General features: G+C 45.2%; 1 protein-coding gene across 1 annotated transcript in view; it reads left to right on the forward strand.

The window, feature by feature from the left end:
- SPMIP7 (sperm microtubule inner protein 7) overlaps positions 1–23,562 on the forward strand; it is a 68,559-nt gene extending 44,997 nt beyond the window's left edge. The window contains exons 6-9 of the mRNA XM_082400532.1: positions 1,844–1,885; positions 3,190–3,297; positions 12,720–12,827; positions 17,699–23,562. Coding sequence (XP_082256658.1) covers positions 1,844–1,885; positions 3,190–3,297; positions 12,720–12,827; positions 17,699–17,822 — 382 coding nt within the window. The 3' untranslated portion in view covers positions 17,823–23,562. The remainder of the gene's footprint in view (positions 1–1,843; positions 1,886–3,189; positions 3,298–12,719; positions 12,828–17,698) is intronic.
- Positions 23,563–23,684: the final 122 nt, after the last annotated feature.

A 23,684-nucleotide genomic window follows, 5' to 3' on the forward strand; every position in this document is an offset into this window, starting at 1 on the left:
AGAGCCTGTAAACAAACATTAGGGCGATGGAACAGCTCTATATGGTTCTGTGGTGCTGGCCACATGACTGTATTTGTCAAACCCATAGAACTGTATGTACCCCACGGACAGCAAACTACTGAATGCAAAGTAAAAAATAGACAAAGAGAGAGAAATATATACCAGGATGGTGGGAAAATCCAGGATGGAATTCAGAAGGTAACAAGTGAATCTGTATTACAAACAAATGACATAACTACATTTAAGTGGATGGGAGAAAACAGGAGTGATCCTAAATTTGGACCTTCATAAACTCGGAAACAGTATTTTGACACAAAACAGTAAGGCTAATGACAAAAAGAACTGTATGTAAGTACTATCTACACTCTACTTGGTAAATGTGTTTCTCACCAAGAAACAGGTTGGCAATTCTAAACTTCTTACATGTACACTCCATGTAAGAACATGTAGTATGACTTGTGCCTGTTTGTCACATTTTGTTACATGTGACAAAAAGTAAATCTTTGGTAGATGGTGGAGGCAGGTCTCACACTGTCAGAGAAGGAAACAGTAAATAAGGGAGAAAAGGCTAAGAATGAGCCCTGTGGTGCTGATTAGACTTGGGGACATCCCACGAACTCATGTTTACAGGCACACTTCATTTTGTTGTGCTTCACAGATTCTGTGTTTTTTATAAATGGAAGGTCTGTGGCAACCCTGCATCGAGCAAGTTTATCGGTGCCATTTTTCCAACAGCACTTGCTCACTTTGCATCTCTGTGTCATATTTTGGTAATTCTCACAATATTTCAAACTTTTTCATTATTATTATATTTGTAATGGTGGTCTCTGATCAGTGATCTTTAATGTTACTAGTGCAACAAGATTTCAGCTTGCTGAAGACTTAGATTATGGTTAGCATTTTTTAGCAGTGAAGTATTTTTAAATTAAGGTATGGACAGTTTTAGACATAATGCCATTGTACACTTAATAGACTACAGTTTAGTATAAACATAACTTTTATATGCACTGGGAAATCGAAAAATTTGTGTTACTTGCTTTACTGTGGTATTCACTTTTATTGCCGTGATCTGGAACCGAACCCATAATATCTCTGAGGTATCCCTTTATTTATATATATGTATATGCAGAAAGTAAATACACAAATATATGTAGATATATGGATACACATGGGTTCAAATACACCCAGATATTCCTAGTTCTCTCCGCTGGGAGGGCCTAGAAGCAGGGACACACAAGCAGCCAGAAGTATGTCTAGCTCCAAAATGTTGGTTTAAAATGCCACTCTCCATAAAAGACATTGTGAGATCCTTGGAGAAATGGCTGATTCTAGGGTTGGAGCAGGGAAAGTACACAATAAACCCCAAGCTCCTTGAAGCGCCCTAAATAACTGCAATCTTGTGTATGTCACTGAACTCCTTTGGGCCACAGTCGCTTCCTCTCCACCATGGAGAGTTACACTAGATGGTCAGTAAGAGCCAGTCAAATGTGGACCTTCCGTGTGTCTAAGAAAATGAGAGGTCAGCTCTGCCAAATATGACATGTCTAACCATTGAGGACAAAAATAGCAAAGAAAAACCCGGGAGAAGAGGCTTTGGCGCTAAATCATAGGAGTCAACAAGGACTTATGTATCCTTGGCTGTTTGGAGTCAATTTGTTCTGTGCTTGATTTTCATCACTTAAAAACTACATCTTTAAATCTTTTCTGCTTAAAATTACAAACTTTTGGAAGCCCATTCTTATGGGATATCTCTGAAGACGTTTTTTAATAAGAGAAATACTCTAATCATTTGATGTTTATTAATGTCAATAACTCAGTTGCCCATGTTTTCTCTTTTTCTAAGTGTGAGTCCAAGTTCCAGAAGCAAATACATTCCTCTCTATACGTAAGTAATGTTTCTTAATGTTTTAAAAATTACTAGATTTACATCTAAATTGTAGTTGCTTTCAGCTCACTCATGTTTGTAATTTACTTTTTAAAACAGCTTACGCTTTCTAACAGATTTCTAATGTTTTCCTAGCATGATGCCTGTCAGGAGTTTCATCAAAAATGTGTTAAAGGTTTTAATAAAAGAAAGAAAGGGAGAGCAGTGTTTTCAGTTTTCCCAAATTGGTTATTTTATGAAATAAAATACCTTGGATGCTACTAATATTGGGTGTTGTCACCCAGAAAGACTTTTACACTTGATGTGGAAGCTGCAATGTGCTCACCAAAGCTGAAGGGCAGGAAACGCGATCTCTTGGTTTTCTATTTAAATTTGGCTCTCCGTGGGTGGCACAGATGTGCGTCATCCGCCCTTTGGGGTCTTCTCTGCTTTGTATTGGAGAAAAAACTTGTGCTTTAGTCAGCTTGGGCTGCTGTCACAACATAGCACAGACTGGGTGGCTTGTAAACAACACACGTTTATTTCCCACAGTTCTGGAGGCTGGAAGTTAGGGACGGCCAAGGGGTCACAGACTTGTGTCCACGCATGGTTCAGGGGGCGAGGAGCTCGTGGTGTCCCTTTTATAAGAACACTAATGACCCAAGTACCTCCTACCTCCTGAAACCATCACCTTTGGATGTTAGGAATTCAACATATGAACTTTGAGGGGACATAAACCTTCAGATCACAGTACCTTGGAACAAAGTTAATCCAAGAAAAGAGAGGAATCTGGGCCTTTCATCTTTGCCCTCCCCCCTCATTACTCCAGCCTCTCCTGCTCTCCAGTAGAGTTGACTCACCTTCCTATGAGTGGCCCCAGAAGTGCCTGCGGGGCACCCCCTCACTGCTGTGGACTAACTGGACCTTCTCGCAGGCCCCGAAGGCACATCGCCAGTTGCCCACAATCCCAGGCACCTGCCCCGTTTCCGTCCCCACAGAAGGCCCCTCAGCTCTGGCGACACCCGCCTCTGCCTTGCCCCGGCTGCCTCCAAGCTCCAGGCAGGAGTTGGCTCAGGGCTGCAGAAGCAGCTGCGTCTTTGCTCAAAAACACAAACCAGCTGTTGCTCTCACTCTGGCCCAAACGGAAGATCAACTCTTACTCTAAAAGAGAGAAAGCCTCCTTACTTTTTTTTTTTTTAAGGCAAATTGTTCCATCACTGTGGTTAATTTTTTGCATTTTGAATTTTGATCTATTTTGGCAAGATTTCCTTTGCAAGTTAGGATATGTTCATCTATTTTTTCTATGTTTCTTTTCATCCTAACAGTGGTTGCGTGCAGTCTACAAATGCTGATGACGTTGACAACCCCCGTGGAGACATCACATCTCTCGCCAAGCCTCGCAGCTCTGAAATTCTTTACACGCACTCAAGTTGGTGAGTTCCACTTATGATTATTCCCCTCACTTTATTATTCAGGAGGAAACATGGTCATGGGCTTTGCAATGAATGAAGCAATTAAAAAACGGCCCTGGATAAACAACAAGGTCCTACTGTACAGCACAGGGAACTATATTCAATCTCCTGGGATAAACCATAATGGAAAAGAATCTGAAAAAGAATGTATATGTGTATAACTGAGTCACTTTGCTGTACAGCAGAAATTAACACAACATTATAAATCAACTCTACTTCAATAAAATTAAAAAAAAAAAGACAACAGCCTGGTGCTGCTCACAGCTTAGGAAGAAAGATACCTGTTCCCTGAAAGGACTGTAGTTTCTCACAAAGGAGGTTATAGTTTTGAGCACTGACTAACCTGGGCGCCTACATATATATGCAATATATCTTTACATGCTATGTTTTATGAATATATTATATATATATAATATATACAAAAAGTATGTATAGATTCACTTTCACCAGTGGAAATACTGAGCCTCAGAAATTACTTCCCTAGGATTCACAGGATACACTACAGGAAGCTGACGTTCTGTGTCTTTTTTTTTTTTTTTTTTTAATTTTTACTGGAGTATAATTGATTTGCAATGTTGTTAGTTTCAGGTGTACAGCAAAGTGAATCAGTTATACGTGCACACATATCCACTTTTTTTTAGATTCTTTTCCCATATAGGTCATTACAGAGTATTGAGTAGAGTTCCCTGTGCTATACAGCAGGTTCTTATTAGTTATCTATTTTATCTATAGTAGTGTGTATATGTCAATCCCTATCTCCCAATTTATCCCTCCCCCCCTTACCCCCTGGTAACCATAAGTTTGTTTTCTACATCTGTGACTCTATTTCTGTTTTGTAAATAAGTTCATTTCTACCCTTTTTTTAGATTCCACATATAAGTGATATCATATGATATGTCTTTCTCTGTCTGACTTACTTCACTTAGTATGATAATCTCTAGGTCCATCCATGTTGCTGCAAGGGCATTATTTCATTCCTTTTAATGGTTGAGTAATATTCCATGGTATATACGTACCACATCTTCTTCATTACACCACTGAGCTGCTACACATCATGGCTGTTACCCCATCAGTTTCTGTGGTGCCTGAAAACCTTGCAGGAGGTGTCCTGCAAGCCTATAGTGTGAATCACGACAGTATTTTAAATGTTAGCTGCTTTCTATTTTTTTTAAACATCAGTTGTGCCCATGAGACGAAATAGCTAAATTTCTCATTGGCTGTCCTTCAGACCTATTCTACACCCTATAATAATTTTGAATTTTCCTGTGTTATATATTCTGACTCTCTAATTCTTTTGACTACTTGGCCAAACTAAAATATGTTTCAAAACTAACTTTGGTTTTAAAATATATTTCTGTAACTTATTGCATTGAAGAATTAAATGAGTTGATCTATTTCAACTGAAAACAAAAAAGAAAGAAAAAAGAGGAGAGAATACATAAAATATTCCATGTACTGTGACAAAGACTTAGCCCTCACGTAGCTTGCAAACCTGCAGGGCCGGTGAGCTCTGCACACCAACAATGATAATACAGAGCAGCATGGAGTGAGTCTCCTGAGAAGTGAGCTTAGTGCTTTTGATCTCAGTTGTACAGAGAGGTCGCTTTCACCCACGAGACTTGAAGGCCGTGACGTTTTAGCTGAGTCCTGAGGAAGGGTTCGCTGGTTATGATTCTTCCATAATTTCTGCAAGGAAATTATTGCTATTAAACGTGGCAATTCTAAAAAATTTTCAAGGAAGAATATGAGGATAAACCCAACTGAAAATATCCTACTGGCATAAAATTTTATTTCTCCTTTGAAATGTACATCTGAATTTTGGAATGTTTTATGAAACATTCTTGCTAAAGAATAAAATGCATTCTTCTGGGTCATTCTTCAAGGATAGTAAAGAGAAATCTGGCAGCATTTTAAAAATTTGATGTAGAACATACCATTTAACTTGAGTAAATTTGGGAGCATGCCATTCTACCTCATCTTGCTGTTAATTAGTGTTTTTAAGGAAAGGAAATTGAACGGATTATGTAAAAGAATTGGACACTAACTGTACTTCCCCAAATTGGCCACTAGAGGACCCCCAAGGTTGCAAAGTTTCTTCTTTGGATGTGGTTTCATTTTTTAACAGAATCTTAACCTTTTAACACAAAGAAAGATTTTCCATTTTTATTATGAGATATTGATACAAAATGTATAATGTCATATGTAACATATAAAGCAAAATAACAAGGAAATGCCTGTGCATCCCGGGCCTAGCTAAGGACATAGTATCGTATCTTTCAAGCCACCTGTATATTCATCCCAACCCCATCTCCTCTGTCTCCTTCCCCAACCCAGAAGTCATCACATCAGACTTCGTGCTTATCCTTTGCTTGCTTTGCTTGGTAGTTTGGCTACATATACTTGAATCTCTAAACAAAATGTTATGTCCTTTCCACAGTACCACACTGAGCAAAGTAGAGAAGAATGCATACAACATGACGTCATTTGCACAAGGTCCAAAACCCAGAAACACGTAAACTTACTTTGTGCCCAGTAGAGTAGAGTACCATCCTATTCAAAAGCAAATATGACTCTTCCTTTGTTTCCTCATCTTAAACTTTCTTAAAGGGAAATATGTTTATATGAGATCATCTTTAAGGTTCTCATAACCCATGACACTTAGGACAGACACTGTCCCTGTCCCTACTCCTTCAGTGGAAGCCGCATTTCAGACAGAGTCAAGGCTACTGCCTCTTGGGTTCAGGTGGCTGGAATCACCAATTTCCCCAAAGGGTAAATGTTTTCAAATTTTCCTCATTCATTGATTTTGTATTCTGGCCACCATGTCATTTGGCGTGCCCAATGTATTAGTGGTGATTATACTAATAGTTTTAAAAATAACTTTTAAAATTGTAGAACTGAATCTGATCATTATAGAAAAAAAGTACAGAAAAAATTAATAACAATACAAATATAACTAAATTTTTACACAGAAACATAGGCATTATTAATATTTTGACATATTTCCATCTGTCATCCTGAATCTTGTTTGTGTATATTTATATAGCTATGATCATGCTACATATATAATCTTTACTACCTTAACATTGCTACATCATCATGGGTACATGTTTTTATGAACTCATCAGGATTTTTTATTTGTGTAGATGTACTGTCATTGACTAGTTCGCTTAGGTTACATACGTAAACCCTTTCCATTTTTTGCTATGATAAATAATGCTGTCAAACACTTTTTAAGTGAATCTTCTTCTAATTTGGAGTTATTTACTTAAGGGAGACTCCTTGAAATGGATTATGAGGTCAAAATATATAAACATTCTTAAGCATGTTGCAAAATCCTTTCCCGGAAGTATTATATAAATTTACAGTGGAACCAGAGTTTATGTCCAGTGTGTATGCATGCACACCTTCAATGCTAGCCTTAAAGCTCACCAAATAGCATATTCTTTCCTTCCAAATGTGTTTATTATAAAAACAATTCAAATATGTTTGTCAAAAGTAGAATGCCTCTTTCATTTTCAGGGCCAGTATTGAAAAGTGATATATGTTTTAGACTTTACCACCAAACGTGCATGAATTTCTGCCTGTAGGTAGCTGCATGTTCCTGTGTGTGCATGTGTGTGGGGGGCGGTGTTGGGTTGACAGGTGCAATGGACATTTTCCCAGGCTCTACGCAAGGCTATGAAATCTTTTTTAACGGCTGCGTGATATTCCACTACAAGCTATATCATAGTTTACGTAGGCCAAGTAGTTACTAAAATCTTTCCTATTGTTAAAAAAATACAGCAATAAACATCCTCCACATATATCTTTGCACAGTTTTATGCATCCATTTCTGTAGAACAAATCCTTAAAAGCAGAATTGTTGCATGAGTTTTCTCATTAAAATTAATAAAATATTTTCTGATTTGGTAGTGATGCCCAGTTATTAAAAGATATTTAGAGTTAAGGAACTCAAGACATTAGTTCAGTTTCCACTGAGGTTCCTAACTTCTAACTTGGGCCTAGTTTAGGAACTAGAATCCACAGTATCCATTGGCTTCAACAGTTCTTGGAGCTCAGGCACTGAGTAGGAATTCCAAAAAAAAAAAAAAAGATAAAAAGTCAATTCTCACTTATAATCTGTGTCAAGCAAACAAAGTGAGACTAATGTAGGAATTCCCTCCCCCCCATTTTTTTACAAATCTGTTTTTTCATCCTACTCTTAAATACTAGAGCCATATTCTTTGCAAGAGCTTATTATAAAATGAGATGGAAGAGAAGTTTGTTTTCTGTTCGTAATTATTTTGTGGCCCACATTGTTTCAAAATGCCTGGCATTCAGGAGTCATCAGTGCAAAGTGCCTGACTATAGAATGATGTGTAACAGCAGATCTGTGCAGACTCAGGATCCAAAAGCATGGAACCTTGCCCTTTCCTAAGAAAAGGGGGAGTGTTTTTCTTTTGCCATGGACCACGTGGGCTCTCACATATGTGCGTCTCAGCTGGTCCAGCCCCTCCCTTTACCAACGAGGACACTGGGGCTTGAGCAGGAAAGAAGCACGTCCAGGTGACAGAGCAGAGGCTGCGCCCTCCGACCCCGTACCCGGTGCTTTCCAGACACTGTTTGCCGTTTGGTTTCCCAAACCAGCCTGGCGCCTCCACCGTGCTGTCTTCCACTAAATCATAATCTTTTATTTCAGGACTTCACCCAGTTTCGTATTCACTGTGCCTTTACCTCTGTCGTCTCTCTGATGAAGCACTTGCAAATAATGAGTAATTGTCCAAAGTGACCTCCAGGCACCCCTGGGCCAAGGCCTGAGTTGGAAGAAGGGGCCGCCCTGCCCGTCCCCGGGTGCGCTGCACCTTTAACAAACTCTGACCACAAGGCAGGTTCAAGACGGGCTATGAATAGCAGTTCCTTACACTAGCCCACACTTCTGCCTTTTCTGAGAACTTTCACATCGACTCTCTCATTTGTTTTTCAAAGCAGTGTGATGAAGCCAGAGGTGCGGGAATAGGTTCTCTCCCCACTTTACAGATGAGGAGGTTGAGGCAGAGTAAATTATGTAAGAGCCCCAGGTACTCATTCCATGAGCAGTTAGGAGAACAGCCCCAGTCCCCAGGGCAGCCTCTGGCCAGTGAGTGCTTCCTGGGCGTCAGCCTTGCTCTGATGGGGCTGTCGGCTCCTTTCTGTGTCCCCTCCCAGATGCAAGAGGTGAAGGTTCCCTGAGAACAGAGGGAGAAAAACATATCCTCTAGAGCATGATGATGGTAGGAGTGAAACTAATTCCTGAGCAGATCCTGGGGATCTTACCACATCTTACCACATTCAGGGAAGCAGCCCAGTGGCCAAAGTGACTCTGGTCTTATTTAGATTTCTCACAGAACGATCAGCAAACCAGTCACAGCTCACAGGCCCTCCTTCCCCTCAGCTGTGCCCCCTCAGCCTTCTCAGGCCTGCCTCCTTCTCTGTCCACACATGCACTAGGCCAGCACTTGGCCCGGCTAACACGGCCCCCCGCCCCCTGCAAGGGAGCTGCAAATCCCCCCACCCTTGACTTGGGCAGAGGTGGCTCAGAAAGCTCCCATCCTGTGTCCAGGGTCACAGGGCTGGCGGGGGCAGCCCTGAAGGCCGATGCCAGCCCTCGGACACTCTGAGCCCACACCTCCCTCTGTGTCCCTCTCACACCCTCCGGCTCTTACTGTGCATCAGTGATCTTTGCCCCACTTGGGTTCTGTAAACCTCTAGTTGTGCATTTAAAAACTTCACTCCTTAATGTGAAAGCTGTCAGGAGTCAAGCCTGTTTGAGTTCTGCTAGATCTGTACCTGACACAGAATAGCTCTCAATAAACGAGGGTCCAAGTGACTTGAACTTGCACTACACCCACACCCTGAACAATGTAGACCACCCCAACCCAGCACAGCTCTCCCAGCTCGGCTGGCAGTCTGGGTGTCAGGGCCTTCTGGGTCGGGTCAGTTCCGCCACCTGCCAGCTCGGTTGTCTCTGGGCACATGACTTAGACTTTTTCTGAGGCCCCAGTGCCTGCATCTATGAAATGGGCATGATACCAGGACCAGCGACCCAGAGTGTTGGGAGATTAAATCAGTCAACTCATGTAAGTGTCATAAAGGGCGCACACTCAGTGAGGATTTGTCAGGCCTGTGGTACAGAGAAAGAACGTGTGCACACTGGGATTCTAATCCACGTATGCATGACCTATAGTCTACATATAACACTGTTTTCTCCATGTTTTCGTTATTTTCTGTTTAGCTTTTCATTACACACCATCTGGGCTCCCTCCTTCTAACTGATTTACTAAAGTTCCTTATGTTTCTCAAGTTATTTAATTTCTATTTTATTATGCTTTGCTGAGCAAAACCAATTAGTTGTAAACTTAGGCAACAATTTATTCAAATTTACCCATTAGTGAACCAACTCTAGGCTTATTTTGGGAATTGGGTACCAGAGAAGGTGTTCAAAAGACTAGCAGCTATGGAGCAAAGGCAAACGTGAAGACGTCGCTTATTTTCAAATGGTTTCCTGTTTCTCTCGCTTTCCTTCAATGGGGGAGTGGGTTTGAACGTACAACTGCTCTGGAAATTCTCTTAGAGCCTGTACATTTCAGTGTCTTTAATATCTTTGTTTCTTCCATCTGAAAAACCGTGTCACCCATCAGCCGCAGGTCTGCAGAGTGTCCCCCAGAGACTATTCTCCTCTTGATATAAGGTCAACATGTTGCACTTAAGATGGAAAAAAGTCCCCCTGTGATGTCCCTGCCAAAGGGTTAAATGGAATCGATTTTAGAAGCAGCGTGGGTGAGGACTTTCGTTTTCAAATATGTGGCAGTTTATTATGCAACTGAATTCATTTCTCAGGCCTAAGCAGCTTCTCTTTAATCCAGTCCACTAGTGCATGGGTGCTATTTTTAGATATGATGTAATATAATATTATTATTATAACGTAATGTATAATACCGTTTAACATCAATAACCTGTATGCCACAAGGCACATATAGTGGGGCGGCGTTTTATATCAAGCCCTTCTTGTGATTGACACATCACTTGTTTCCACCTTTGACTTCTTAACTGCTCTGATGGAAGGTTATGACTTCAGAGACATTTTCATTCTGCAGGTGTTTTAGGGGCAGTGGAAAAAACCTCTCATGCAGAGGAAGGGGATTTCCTTTGTAACATGCATGGAAGCTTTAATGAATGTTTGGGGAGAGACATGACACATGAATGATTTTGCCCCATTTTTTTGTTACCTCTCTGACATACAGCTGCAATTCTTTAAGAAAATTCCAAGAAACCCTGAAGGGCCCTGCCTGGAATTGGACAGCAGTGGTTTACTCACCCAGGTTCCTGCAACAAACCTGAAACAGAGACTTCCAAACCTGGCTGCCCACGGGAGTTATCTGGAGAGATTAAAAACCCCAATTCCCAGGTTACACCGCTTGCCAATTAAATCAGAATGTCTGGGGGTAGGAGTAAGGCATCAGTACCTTTTAAAAATCCCCGTGAGTTGTCAGGGCGCAGCAGCGTTTGGAAACCACTGTCTGTCTTCACCTCTCTCAAGCTGCCTGTCCTGGACGAACTGCATTCTTCGCCTGCCAGGCTCCTATTTTGTACAGTTCTTATTTCTTTAAAATCTTACATGCTCAATTAATTGAGCACCTACTAAGTGCTAAAGACTTGCCAGTTGCTTCCACCTTCACTGAATCCCTTTGACGCCCAGGTCCTGGGAGGCCATGTGCGCTCTTGGGCTGCAGCTGGCCGAGACAAGGACAATCTCACAGCTGGCAAAGAGGTCCAGGCAGGCCTGGCTCCCTGATTTTCCTGGCCTCACAAGATCCATTAACTTGCACTGCTTACTCTGCTGTTGCCCTTGATGTGCTTGCCCTTCACTTTGTCTGCATCGGGGTCCCCTGTTTTATTGCCTGCAAGCCAGCTAGTCGTAGACGGATGCACTTGGAAGAGACACGGGACTATATTGGTGCAATTCCTACCTGATACGTCATTTCCCCTAACGTGCTGATGCCAGGGGCACATCATCCGTGCCCAGAAGGACACCAGAGGACCTGCCTGCCCACAGACACAAGTAGAATCTGGCCTCCCTCCTGCCCATGCCCTTGAGCTTGGTACTGTCACCCCTCTCGTAGCTGAGGCCCAGATTTGCGCCCCGGCCCCTGAGCCCACCCCGTTCGTTGCCCCGCCCTCCGCTGTCTGCCCGTCCCTGACTCTGTACGGAGCAGCCTCCCTGAAGCTCCGTAGTCTGAAAATTCCTCCTGCGGTCAGTGGTGCTTGCAGGTTTCCTTGGCTTACTGGACGTGTGGAAAGCACGGGCCGAAACCAGGGGACCCTCAGAGGAGCCGTCCCTCTGCCTTCCGTGGGCGCTCGGTCCTTGCTGCTCTTGCCTTGCGTCTGGGCCTCCATCGAGGATAAGGACCCTCGCCAGAGGATGCCGCGCTCCCGAGGAGGGGCCATGGGGCGGCCGGGGCAAGCTGAGCCCTGGCCCTCTCCTTGCCGCGGTGCCAAGAGGACCCTGAGAGCTGAACTTCACAAAGATGGGTGTCATCTGAGGGAGCCTTGTGATTTGCAGAGAGCGTGTCCTTGCTCTTTGAAAACAGTCTCAAGCTCACATTCTTGCTCGCACCTGAGGACGAGGCTGCATGCCTTCAGCAGCACTGGGACGGGGCCCACCTCTTCCTCAGGAAGTAATCCATGGAAAGGGTTGTATATGCTGTAAGAATGGCGAAAACAGTACTTATTATTCACACTTCTCTAAATTACCCATTAAAATATTTCTCTTGGACGTTTGCTTGCCTTTATAGAGAGGGATTTTATACCCACCCTGAAAAACCCTGCCAGACCTTCTTGTGTTTTTCTTTTACTCTCTCTCTCTGGAGGGGAAAAGGACCAGGGAAACCGAGGAGTAAGCAGAATTGAGTTAAATTTGTGCAATTTCAGGAAATTATATGAAATCAGTACTTTAACGGTGGCAAGAAATAAATACTATTTAAAAATCACAGTTGTGACTGATATTGGAGTTGGTGTCACAGAGCTCCGTGTGGGACCCAGGTCCACTCTTTGGTAGGGAAAACCTGTCCGCCTTCATTAGAAAACAGAGCTCAACTGTGAATCATGTATGTAAAACACATGCAAATTGAAACAGTAGAAAAACATGGACCTGAAGTTTCTTTAGTCCTAGAGCAGGGCTGTCATCTGCACATCTCTGCCCCCTGCCTGCACGCTTTCCTGTCTGGCAGCCAGATTTCCAGACCTGACGTGGGACAAAACCTTTAGACTGCGTCCTCCTTTATGTTTTCATAGTTGGGTGCTGGTGACCGTGACTATTTCACAGATTGTTATTTTCCTTTCCTTCCTTGCCCTCTTTCCTTTAGCTCTGCAAATATTCCAGGGTACACCGGTAAGGTTCATTTCACAGCCACCCATCCAGCAAATTCTGATCATCCATCAACGACCCCCTCGCCGGATTCAGGAGTGCACCAGTAAGTATGAGTCCTATTACTCAGTGCGCTCAGATACACGGTGGGGAGGTGTCCTAATGATGATTATCCCACTAAAGAGCGATTCAGTACTAAGAGCAAATTTACGTTGTTTAAAAAATAGGGTGTCGAGTCCAAAAAGACAGAAGAGTTCATTCCCCACTGTTGTCGCTCCAAGGAGCCTATGAAGGTATTTAATGCATCTTAGGTGGACGACATCTTCGCCTCTTGGGCTCAGCTCTGCATACACATCCCCCTTCTGCATTATCCTCAGCACACGCGTGGAACACACAGCACGAGACACGTATTCACTTGTGAATAGCCACCTTACTTTTCACAAAAGACAGCATTCGGTTGAAAGCCATATATATCTCTAAACACTGTTTTGCAAATTGAAAACAGGAGACATCTGATGGGAGTTTAGCGCAGACCCCGTGTTTTGAAGCTGCCAGTGAGAAGTGGCGCATTACTGCTCATTATACCTCAAATTTGAAAGCATCTGATGGACGTCCTGGCCTTGCAAATAAGATGACACAGCTCTGAAGATGCAAATGCGGGGTCCAGAGGCCGGCCCCGTGCCAGTAAATAAGCTCTCGCGGTGGGTCGGTGGGTGTGCGTCTGGGAGGGGGACCGACGCGGCCCCCCGCCTCCATGGGTGCCTTTTCTCCTTTTTGGTGGAGAATCCACTCATTCCTGAAACATTCATTGAGCACCCACCCTGGGCCAGGCACTGCTGAAGGCTCTGTGCTCACAGGGTTGAGCAGGAAAGCTCCAGGCTCTCAGGAACCTACGTTCTGGCGTGAAAGACAGAAGCAAAGAGGCACACAAGTATCTGAAGAAATGAATTAAAACGATTTTGGAGAGAGACACATGCTGTGCAGAAGAAAAGGCAGGGTGACGTCGGAGAGAGAGCCTGGGCAAGGACCCAGGAAGCTGGGTGGTCAGGGGGGCTGGTGGGTGCTGACCTTCAGGCAGAGTCCGAGCTCCTGCCTTGATGGGCTTTCTGATCATCCCGAGAGGCAGGATATGGCGGGGCCTCGTGGACCTTGGCCCGCGGTTCATACATCAGTTCACTAGTCGTACACTCGTGTGCGTGTGGTTCGTTCATATGTTCTTTCTTTGTGTCAACAAATGTTTACGGTGCCAGGAATTCACAAGAGTTAGACCCAGTTTGCAAGGAGCTCCCAGTCTAGCGGTGAGCGAGGGATAAACAGTTACCCTGGAGGGTGCCCAGTGTTGTCATAGTGACAGTCACTTAACAGCTGAGGGCTTCTGGGACGCTGCCCTGTAAGGACTGACTGGTATCATCAACCCTGTAACCCTGTGAGGAAGCTCTCTTGTTTTCCCATTTGACAGGTAAGGAAACTGAGGCTCCAGGCCAGCAGGGCATCGGTGTGGGTGCAGCGAAGACTTCACGGAGGGAGGAGGTGGTCCACACCGTGATTCTCGGGGCAGTGGGCTTCGTCTCACAGATACCCGAGGGCAGGCCTCTGCCTGCCCCAGGCAGCCCTCATCGCACGGCCGTGGGGTCTTAGGGAGGCGGCTCTCAGGCCGCCGCCAGCTGCCGTGTGAACTGGGTGTAGAGAGCCGCGTGGTAAGGGCAGTGACCGCAGGACGATGGGGCGCGTCGTCAACTGAGCTTAGCTCTGACAGTTTGACAACTGGCCGCCATCTCTGGGCCAACCGGTGGGAAACATTTTAAAGAAAGTCATTGGCTTTCTAGGCTGGTGTTTTGCATTCAGTCTGTTTTCTCTCAAGACACATTGTCACACGTCACACAAATTCCAAAGGAAGGGCTGGTAGAAATTTAGACACAGTATTTTACTTCCTCTGAAGGACCTAAAGAAACAACATCAAAATTAAATGCATCCTTATATCTGTCGTTTAGACTTATTGCCCAGAAGAGCTAGGGTAACGCCCTGCGTCTGGGCAATTCACGATGGAGGAGGGACCAAACTCGAGGATACTTTTTCTGGCAAATGCAGCCGGTTCTCACCCGTCGCCGTTTTTGTCCACAGCCCATCTTCTCACCCCAAATCTCTCAGACCTCGTCCCCGACAGCCTCGTGGTCTGGCGTGTTTCTGCAGCCACGTGAGCCAGCTGTCCAAAGTCCCTAATATATTTCAGAGGAATCTTTATTCCTACGTGGGGAACTAGCCTCCACCACTACTACTCCTGTTCCTACTGTGATCACTGCTGCTACTTGAGAAAAGAGCCTGAGTCTTTAGGCCATTTGTGGTAATGGCCACAGCAGCAGATTCAGGCCGGTTGCTGACCCCTGGCAGGCCCGCACTCACCCCACACATACTGCACACACAGCTGTCACCTACCGTCCCAGAGTGGGGACCAAGGACCCGTGGAGCTGTCTTCTCCGGGGTTCTCATTCTCAGGGTGCACAGTGGCTCTGGAAACACAGGCAGTGGCAGCGATACACGTGTCACCCACTATGTGACATGAAATGACGGACTTGTGTTGGGCTGGGAGCCCAGATCGCCCCTGCGTCGCCCCAAACGAGGGCTCCTGACGTGGCAGTGGGGCTCTGCGGTGAGAACGCACAGGGGGTATGTAGATTTTTAAAAGCACTCTGCTGACACAGGCCAGCGACCTGCAGCAGGGTGGCCAGCGGTCTGCACCTGTCCTGGCCCCTGTGATCAGAAAAAGTCAGGTCTCTGAGGTTCTCCGTGGTGAAGTAGTGCCTCTGATTTTTTGTGACACTACATTTAATGTGTTTTTGTTGTCGTTGTTTTGCTTTTCTCTTTGCTAAAAATTTCCAGCGACCGTGAGAGTCTGAGTCTCTGTCTGATGAGAATCATGAGAACTTAGTGAGCTGACTGCCTCCTGATCCCCTTTGTTTCTCCCGCTGTTCCTGAGAAGCCGCCTGCCCAGGGCCTGCCCAGGGTGCTCCGGAGTGCCAGCCGCCGATGCGCCCCCTCGCGGCTCTCCTTCCATGGAAAGCTGGCTCCACCCTGTGGTGGCAGCAGCCCTTCTCCTTCCCCCGCAGAGGGGCCGCCCTGCTGCTCACCAGGCCCCCGGCCTACCTGCTCCAGTGGACCACCACCCCCGTGTCCTCCCCCCACTTCGGAATCACTACTCCCACCACTACTTCTGTTTCCTTCTTCCCAGAAAGACAAGCTCTCACGTGCCTCAATGGTTCTTCCTTCCCTGTGAGCTCCGGCTCCCCTTCAGCCCTGTTCCCTCCCTGCTGGCTGGCCAGGCCCAGGGCCTCCCTACTGGAGACTCAGACCTTCCCCTCGAGCAGCCGTCCTGCTTCTCCCTCTCCTCCCGGTCACTTCTAAGCCTCTTTAAGAAGCGAGCAGCCACCCTGCCCTCCCTCGCTGCTCCACGCCCTCCCAGCCCTCTCCCTCCTCTGGCTCTCGGCTATCCTCTCGCAGTCACATGAAAAGCTCCCACAGGACAACCGGGGGAGGGACTGAGGGCCCCTTTTCCCGCCCAGGGCAAGAACGGCGCACTTGCGGTGGAGTTTATGGCCGATGGGCTGCAGTGGTGGTTTGGGGTTGAGCGGCTTAGGCCTTGAATGTCAATGCCAGGGGAGGGAGGGCCATGCAGTCCCCATAACACATGCTGAGGGTGGTGTGCAGGACACCAGCAGTGCCCTAGGATGGGTATTGCTGAGAGGAGATGTAAAGGAGCAAGGAAGGGGTTATGGGACAGGGGTTCAAGGCGGGGAGACGGGGGTGCAGGAGATGGGTCAGAGGGATGCTGTGAGTCCCCAGGTCTGAAGGTAAGGGCGTCCACTCCTGTTTCCACCACAGCTCAGTGTTTCCTGTGCATCCTTCACACCGGAATTCAACCTTCACAGAAGCAGGAGTTCTCATTTCAACAGCCTTTTTTCACAACATAAGAAAAAAATATTGTTACTTCATGATAATCACGGTGTAAAAACAGCGTGCTTGAGATTCATTTGCCGTGTCCTCTGTAACTTCCGCCACATACGAGCATCGCGGTGTGTGTGTGTGTGATTCAAGTAGCAGCAAATTCATGGAAGAATTGCTACAGGCTGTGTGCAGCTGTTCAAGAGAGATGGCATGACCCAGGTCCATGCTGAGGTGGACACCTCTGGACACAAAAGTGTTTGGAAAGCATCATTTGCATACATAGTATTCTACATTTTCACGGTTATTTCCTTTCTGTTAATTCTCACCAGAAACTTGGTAGGGCATCATTTCCATTGGAGAGATGAGAAGACTAAGGTGTGGGTTGAGAGCATCGTGAGGGAGCCACCAGGGTACCCCACCTGCAGGGTGAAGCCAGCTCTCAGCTCTGCATGTGGCCTCTCCTGCCTCTGCCCTTGTCTCCCTCTCCCCCTCCCAGCCCTGCCCGCATGCTCCACGCCCTCCCACCTTCCTGTCTCCCTGAACTCTGACCTTTGCACCAGCTGGCCTTTACCGTGACCGTCCTGATTCCTCCCTGACATAGACGCTGGGTGGATGTCCTTCCCCAACCCAGAAAGGTGACTCTACCTCTGGGTGCCCTCACACCCTGAGCCCACCCCCACGGAGGCTTTGTGTGGTAGCCCTGGGTTATTCAGCTGCCTCTCTGCAGCCTCACCTCCTTTTGTCTGTATTTTCTGTATTCTTAGCACCTACTGTAATTCTAGGCACAAAGTAGATTTTCAGTCAATGAAACTGATGGCAATATAATGCATAGAATGCAATCAATGAACTGAATGCAAATAAATGAAATAAAGGAAACAATACACACAAGGACTAACCATTTTCTTTCTGTTCTGTGCTTCTGCTTTCTCTCTCCTCCCCACCCCCGCCCCGACGTGTGTATCATTAGTTGGAGGATAGATGAGGTTATATGCTTTTATTTTATTTTATGTGTCTTTTTCCCCCTCCATTCTGTTACAGCGTCTTACGGAGAGAAATGCCTGTTGACCTCTTCCGTCACCAGGGGCCACTGTCTAGAATGGTCACAACTGTGAAACCCTACAACCCCTTCAATAAGAAGGAAAAGGAAACTGTAGGCTACTGAAAGCGACCTGCCCTGAGTGACACCTGAGCCTTGGGGAGGCGCCACGCACAGTACAATGGGGAAATAAAAGAAATCAAATAAAGCATGTTCCCAGTGTGTCTGTACAAGTTGGACAAGGTTTCGTGGTGCCAAGGTCTTCTGGAAGCCCCCAGCAGCAGAGGTGTTATTTTAGAATATTCCTCTTTAGAGTTGGAATGCTAGGCTACCTAGAGGTCTGGGGTTCATGTGGGGATTTTAACTGTGGAGCCTAGATCACAGATTCTATGATCACAGATTATCCAGTCCAAGGCCCATATGCTGTCGATGAGAAAACTGAATATGAAGAGAGAAAGTGGCATTCTTTTCACACAGAGCGTATCACATGGGGACAGCGCCTGTGATACAGAAGACAAAAGCCGGCCTTTGCCTGGCTCCAGTGTTTCCCTTTCTGAGAGACAGGCGTACCCCAGGCTCCATGAGGGTCTGAGGCAGGAGTGACCACACATAACCACATTAGGGTCAGCGTGTGGCCTGGCTGGGCCGTGACCAAGTGGAGCTCCAGCTCCAGAATCTCTCAGGCATGGATGCGGGCTGTGTGGGATCCCTCCATCCTCCCACACGTGGTTACATTTGTATCCACACGTCTGTAGATCCCGTTAGCTTGCATAAACCTTAGCACATTTGATCCACAACCCCACAGCAGGCATTTTTCAAATCTCTTGCTATTTTATGAATAAGCGTACTGAGACTAGGAGAAGGGAAATACTGATCAAAGGTCACACACTCATAATTAGCAGAATTAGAACTAGAACCCAGGCTTTCCGGATTTAGAACCTTGGCCACTCCATTTCTTGGCACATGGAATAACCTTCCCTGAGTTATTAAAAAACAAACAGAGACAGAATGCCTTCTCCTTCTCCCAAGAGATTCAGAATGAGATAGGGATCCCACAGAACTCCAAACAGATGTGTAAATCGTCTGGGGTAGTTTGGCCCTGCTTTCCCGTCGGAAGGGCAAAATCAGCTGTTTTGGCTCGGGAATCACCTATTGCCTGAGCTGACACCTCTACAGACCTAGACGCTGACTGCAGACGCCCCCTGCACACTGCCTTTCTGCCAGGACGCACAGGAAGGCAGGCGTCCACCCTCCATCCATCCTGCGGAGCTGACTGGCCTTCACAGAAAAGGAATGGCTTCACCTGAACCCGATCGTGCAGTGTAATTATTTTCAGAAAGAGCAATTCTATCAAAAAATCGGACTAAAACAAAAATCTTCATCTCTGCAAGATTCTCACCCAAACACAGATGGGAAGGATGAGCCGTGTCCAGGGGGTAGATGAACTCAGGGACCTGAGATCACATTTTGCGGTAAACATCCCCGGCAGGTCACTTTGTCAGGAGGCGTTGTTGCTCCAAATCCGAGGCACCTGTTTATCATTCTGGGCCTTTCTATGGCAAGGCACCAGCAGCACCCCGATCCTAACACCCTGCAGCCTGTGATAACTGTTTCCATCCTCCACGGTGCAGATCCCTGGGCACCCATCAGAGCACTGAGCACCTCCAAACCTGCTTCTAGAAGGATGCTGGCCTTGTCCGCAGCATCCCTGGACCACATCCAGAAGAGAGATGGCAGCTCTTCATCTTCACAACACCTGGCTCAGACTTTCCACCCGTGAAGCTCAAATGCAAACCCTGCTCACCACAGATCCAGGGTCCAAAGCCAACATAGCAACGCCAGTGTCCCTGGCCCTTACCTCCAAGTGCAAATTGTATGACTTGGGTTTCCATGGTCAGCAACTGAAAACCATAAAAATCAAGGAAGATAGCTTCAGGGATTTGCATCTGCTCTTCAAGTTCTGAATTCTGGTCTTGGATGATTCTGATACTTGCCCTCCGCTCCTGTCCCCAAGCCCAGGCTTTCCTACAGTGTTACTGCCTCAGCTTTCATTTATCACCAGGGATGACACAGACACAGAGAACCTCTGCAGCTTTTGTAAAACATACGTGGAAGAGAGTGTCGGAAATTATTAAAGAGTTCACTTGGAAGAGAAAATGCACACTAGTGACCTTATTCTAGCAAATAAATATATTGCAACGTAATATTGTAAAAACATTACACAAGTGTAACACTATGAAAAATATGACACTCATGGGAGAGCAGAAGAGAGAATCTAGAAATGGACGGATAAAGAAATCATTTTAAACCCCTGAGCCCAGGACAGATTTTTTTCAATAGATGATATAGAGACAACTATTTGGAAACAAAACAGAAAGGAAGATTCAGGTCTCACCCATAGAACAAAAGAAAACTGCTCCTGGAATACAGCTTTAAATGGATAATTTACAGCCTTCGACAGGTGACCTCGAAATACAGAAGAACTGGTTTATAACATGTGGATAATGGAAAATTTTTCCAAAAAGGCCACTGAAGCCAGAAATCATGAAGAAAAAAATAACTACTTTTAATATTAAAAAATACTGCCAAAAAATTTTAAGACAAACCTGTTGGGAAAATACGTCAGACAGAAGATTCATATCCTCATTCTAAAAACAGCCAATGATACAAAAAAAATTATACCAATAGAAATAAGACAAGGGATATTAACAAATACATTCAAAACAAGAAATATAAGTGGCCAATAAGTAAATGTTGGAGTATTAGAGAAATAACAGTAGTATTTCTCTTTTCACCCATGGTCGGCACTCGTGGGAAGAGATCCGTATCTTTACCTTCCACTAGTCGGTCTTGACATTGCTAACACCTTTCCAGAGGGCATTTGGCAAAATGCTTCAAGAGCTTTTGCCAGGTGGCATAAGTTCAGACTTAGCAATTTCACTTTTAGGATTTTGTCAAGCAAATAATTTCAGCAGTGAGCAAATATATTTTACAAAGGAGTTGAAGGTACAGCATTTCATAACTGAGAAATTAGAAACAACTCAATGCTCATCAAGAGAAAATTTAATAAACTGCCTTCCATGAATATACCAAAATACAATACACGCCTTAAAAGATGATGGGGCTCTCTACGTATTTATTATCACGGAAAGATATACATGCAATTATTGGTAAGTGCAAAAAGCAGAATTTACAACAGTATATTTAATTATCTTAATTTTATATGTGAACATATAGAATAATGTGGGAAAATGAAAAAAAAAAAAGTTAATAATTTTAATTCTGTATTTTATACTGTTACTAGAGTAGACATGTATTTCTTTAAAGTTGGAAAATTTGAAAAGTCATATAAAGACAATATCCTTCAAACTTCAAAACCCCTTATAAAGGAAACTACCCCCCAAATTGCTTTTATGAATTGAGTACCAGGAAAACATTTGTCCCTCTTGAAGAAGTGGTGTCTGAGTATGAGGATTATGTAAGCCATCCGTCTCAATCTTTTCTAAATTTTGATGATATGTAATATACACAGGAGTGAAATTACTGTTCCTGTAAATTGAAAACGCTAAAATGGGAAGTGCTTCCATTTCCCCATGCCTCCCAGGAAGCTCGAAGCGTATTAAGTAAAGAAATTAGCTTAGAAACCCGAACAGGCCTGAACCAGGCGCCCGGTTCAACATGGGTACTCCACAGGCCTCTGGAGGCCTCTGGCACACTCCCAAGTCGGGGACCACTGATTCTGCGGGGCAGTGTACCTGCTTTCCCTTCCTTCCACATGGTTTCAGATTTTTCTGTTTTTACTGTAAGAGCCTTGTACTCTTAGGAGATGCCTTCACCCTTGGGGAAACTGATAAGGTACAGATTACATTAAATTTTTAATGTTTCCCCATTAGTGTTTCATGCAAAATAATGGAGCACTGGCTAAGGAAGGAAAAACCCAAGCCGGGACTGAGTGGTAAAAACCGTCCCAATTGCCTTTTGTTGGGGGCAACCTCCAGCCCTGCTGGTCCTGCCTGAATCAGGTTTGCGGCGGGAGAGGGTCAAGTCACCCAGCAGCCGGAATAACCTGATGACCCAGGACTATTTTCTAATAAGTGAGAATATTCTACAGTAGGCCCATTTGCTCCCCTTAGTCTAGGGTAGACTGTATTGTTTTAATCTCCGGGAATCAAAGAGCTCTGCTTTGCGACCTATAAACTGCTAAAATATAAAAGGCAAAGAAGGAAATGCAAAATAACTACAATTAACTGAGGAGCAGGTATGTTTCTCTGCAAAATACATTTTCAGGATTGATTTTTTTAAACATCTGCTGTGAAGACGGAGTTTTCTATCACTATTCTCATTTAAAGCCTGGGAGGCGAGGAGGCATTGTGGCTACAAGCGTGGGTTTAGGATCAGCCTGAATGGGGTCTAAATCCCTCACTGTCCTGGTGAGCTGCTTCACGGCTCTGAGCCACACTTCGGAGAGGGAAAGAACATAATATATTTCTATACTCATAGGATTACAGAAATAGTGCTATGATTGCAATCACAAACATGGGTATGACAGTAGCCACAGCAGTGCTGAGAACCTCGTTCCCTGAGATAGCATGGAAGGTGGGTACCCTTGTCCGGTGCACATTCGTCGTTCAGCAAATATCCCAAGAAGAAACAATGTGTGAGATGCCTGGGGTTCAGGAGTTGTGGGTCCTCATCCAGCATTCACTCTGGAGAACAAACTTGAGACGTAGAAAATGTAAAAACACGTTGGTTGTGCCAAGGAGGCTACAGGCAATAGCGATGTGCCCATCTCTCAGCTCACATACGTACACAGATTATATGGGGATACATGTATATGTACAGCTGATTCACTTTGTTATACAGCAGAAACTAACACACAAAATATAAAGCAATTATACTCCAATAAAGATGTTAAAAAAATAAAAATAAAAATAAATCCTTAGTGTCGTAAATTGAGCAATCTTTCTTCAAAAAGCTACGCTGCATTTTTCAAAGTAAAAATATTTCCTATCGTAAGATAGGTGTACTTGTATATACGCATACACACAAATACACTTAACGGATCATCCAGTGGAACTAATTATATATCTTTGCCATAAAAGACCTTGGTTTAGCCAAATTAATGCTGTTCTGGAAAATGGGAATAAATTGTATTGGCTTTGGGGGTGGGTGGTAACAACCGCGAATCCGTAAGAGTACTGGGCATCCAGTAGGCGCACAATATTTTTTTTATAAACTTTCGTGAAAAGGCGATATCTGGGCGCCCTGATTTTTGGTGTTTTTTTCTGACTTTGAGTCACAATCAGTCCTTCTGTGTTCTATCCAAATGGTTCACACACTGCACTGTGGTTTTATCTGATGCGCTGGTATTTTCTTATTATGGTTGGTTTTGAATACACTCACAATTACTGTCATCAAGGCAGTTCCCATCTCACCCTCCTACAATGTAGGTTCCTCACACCCCGGTGCAAACTGACATGAAAGGCCACTCCCGGCCCGCACAGCATACACGCTGATGGCAGGTGCACAGGAAGAGCACCGCCCTCACAGGGCGCTCACCCAGCGTGGGTTTCCAGGCAAACCCCACTGCTGCAAGCTTGTAAACTGGAATGCAAACAGCTTTACGTCCTTGCATTCCCACTTTGGAAATAAAGTGTTAACGTGTTGCATAAATCGATTTTTCCAGTGCTGGCTGACCGCTTTTATGTGTCTTCTGTGGGCAGGGCCAGGAGGTAGCAGACAGAGCAGACTTGGCAATGTGCCCTGGTGGGGGGGTTGGTGGGAAGGAGGGCAGGCAGGTGCGGGTCCCGGGGGCTGTTGGGTGTTAGTGGGGAGACCCCTGGGGATCTGCACAGAGGATGGGGTAGGTGGGGCCCACCCAGTGCCAAGCACAGCCCTGGACTCCCAGGCAGGATTGTGAGTGTCAGGGCAGGTCTGGGGGGCGGCGGGTGGCAGGGTTGACTTGCACTATCAAAGCAGAGTCTAGGA

The sequence above is a fragment of the Balaenoptera borealis genome (assembly GCF_965194805.1).
Source record: "Balaenoptera borealis genome assembly, chromosome: 7".
In the NCBI taxonomy this organism is placed as follows: Eukaryota; Metazoa; Chordata; class Mammalia; order Artiodactyla; family Balaenopteridae; genus Balaenoptera; species Balaenoptera borealis.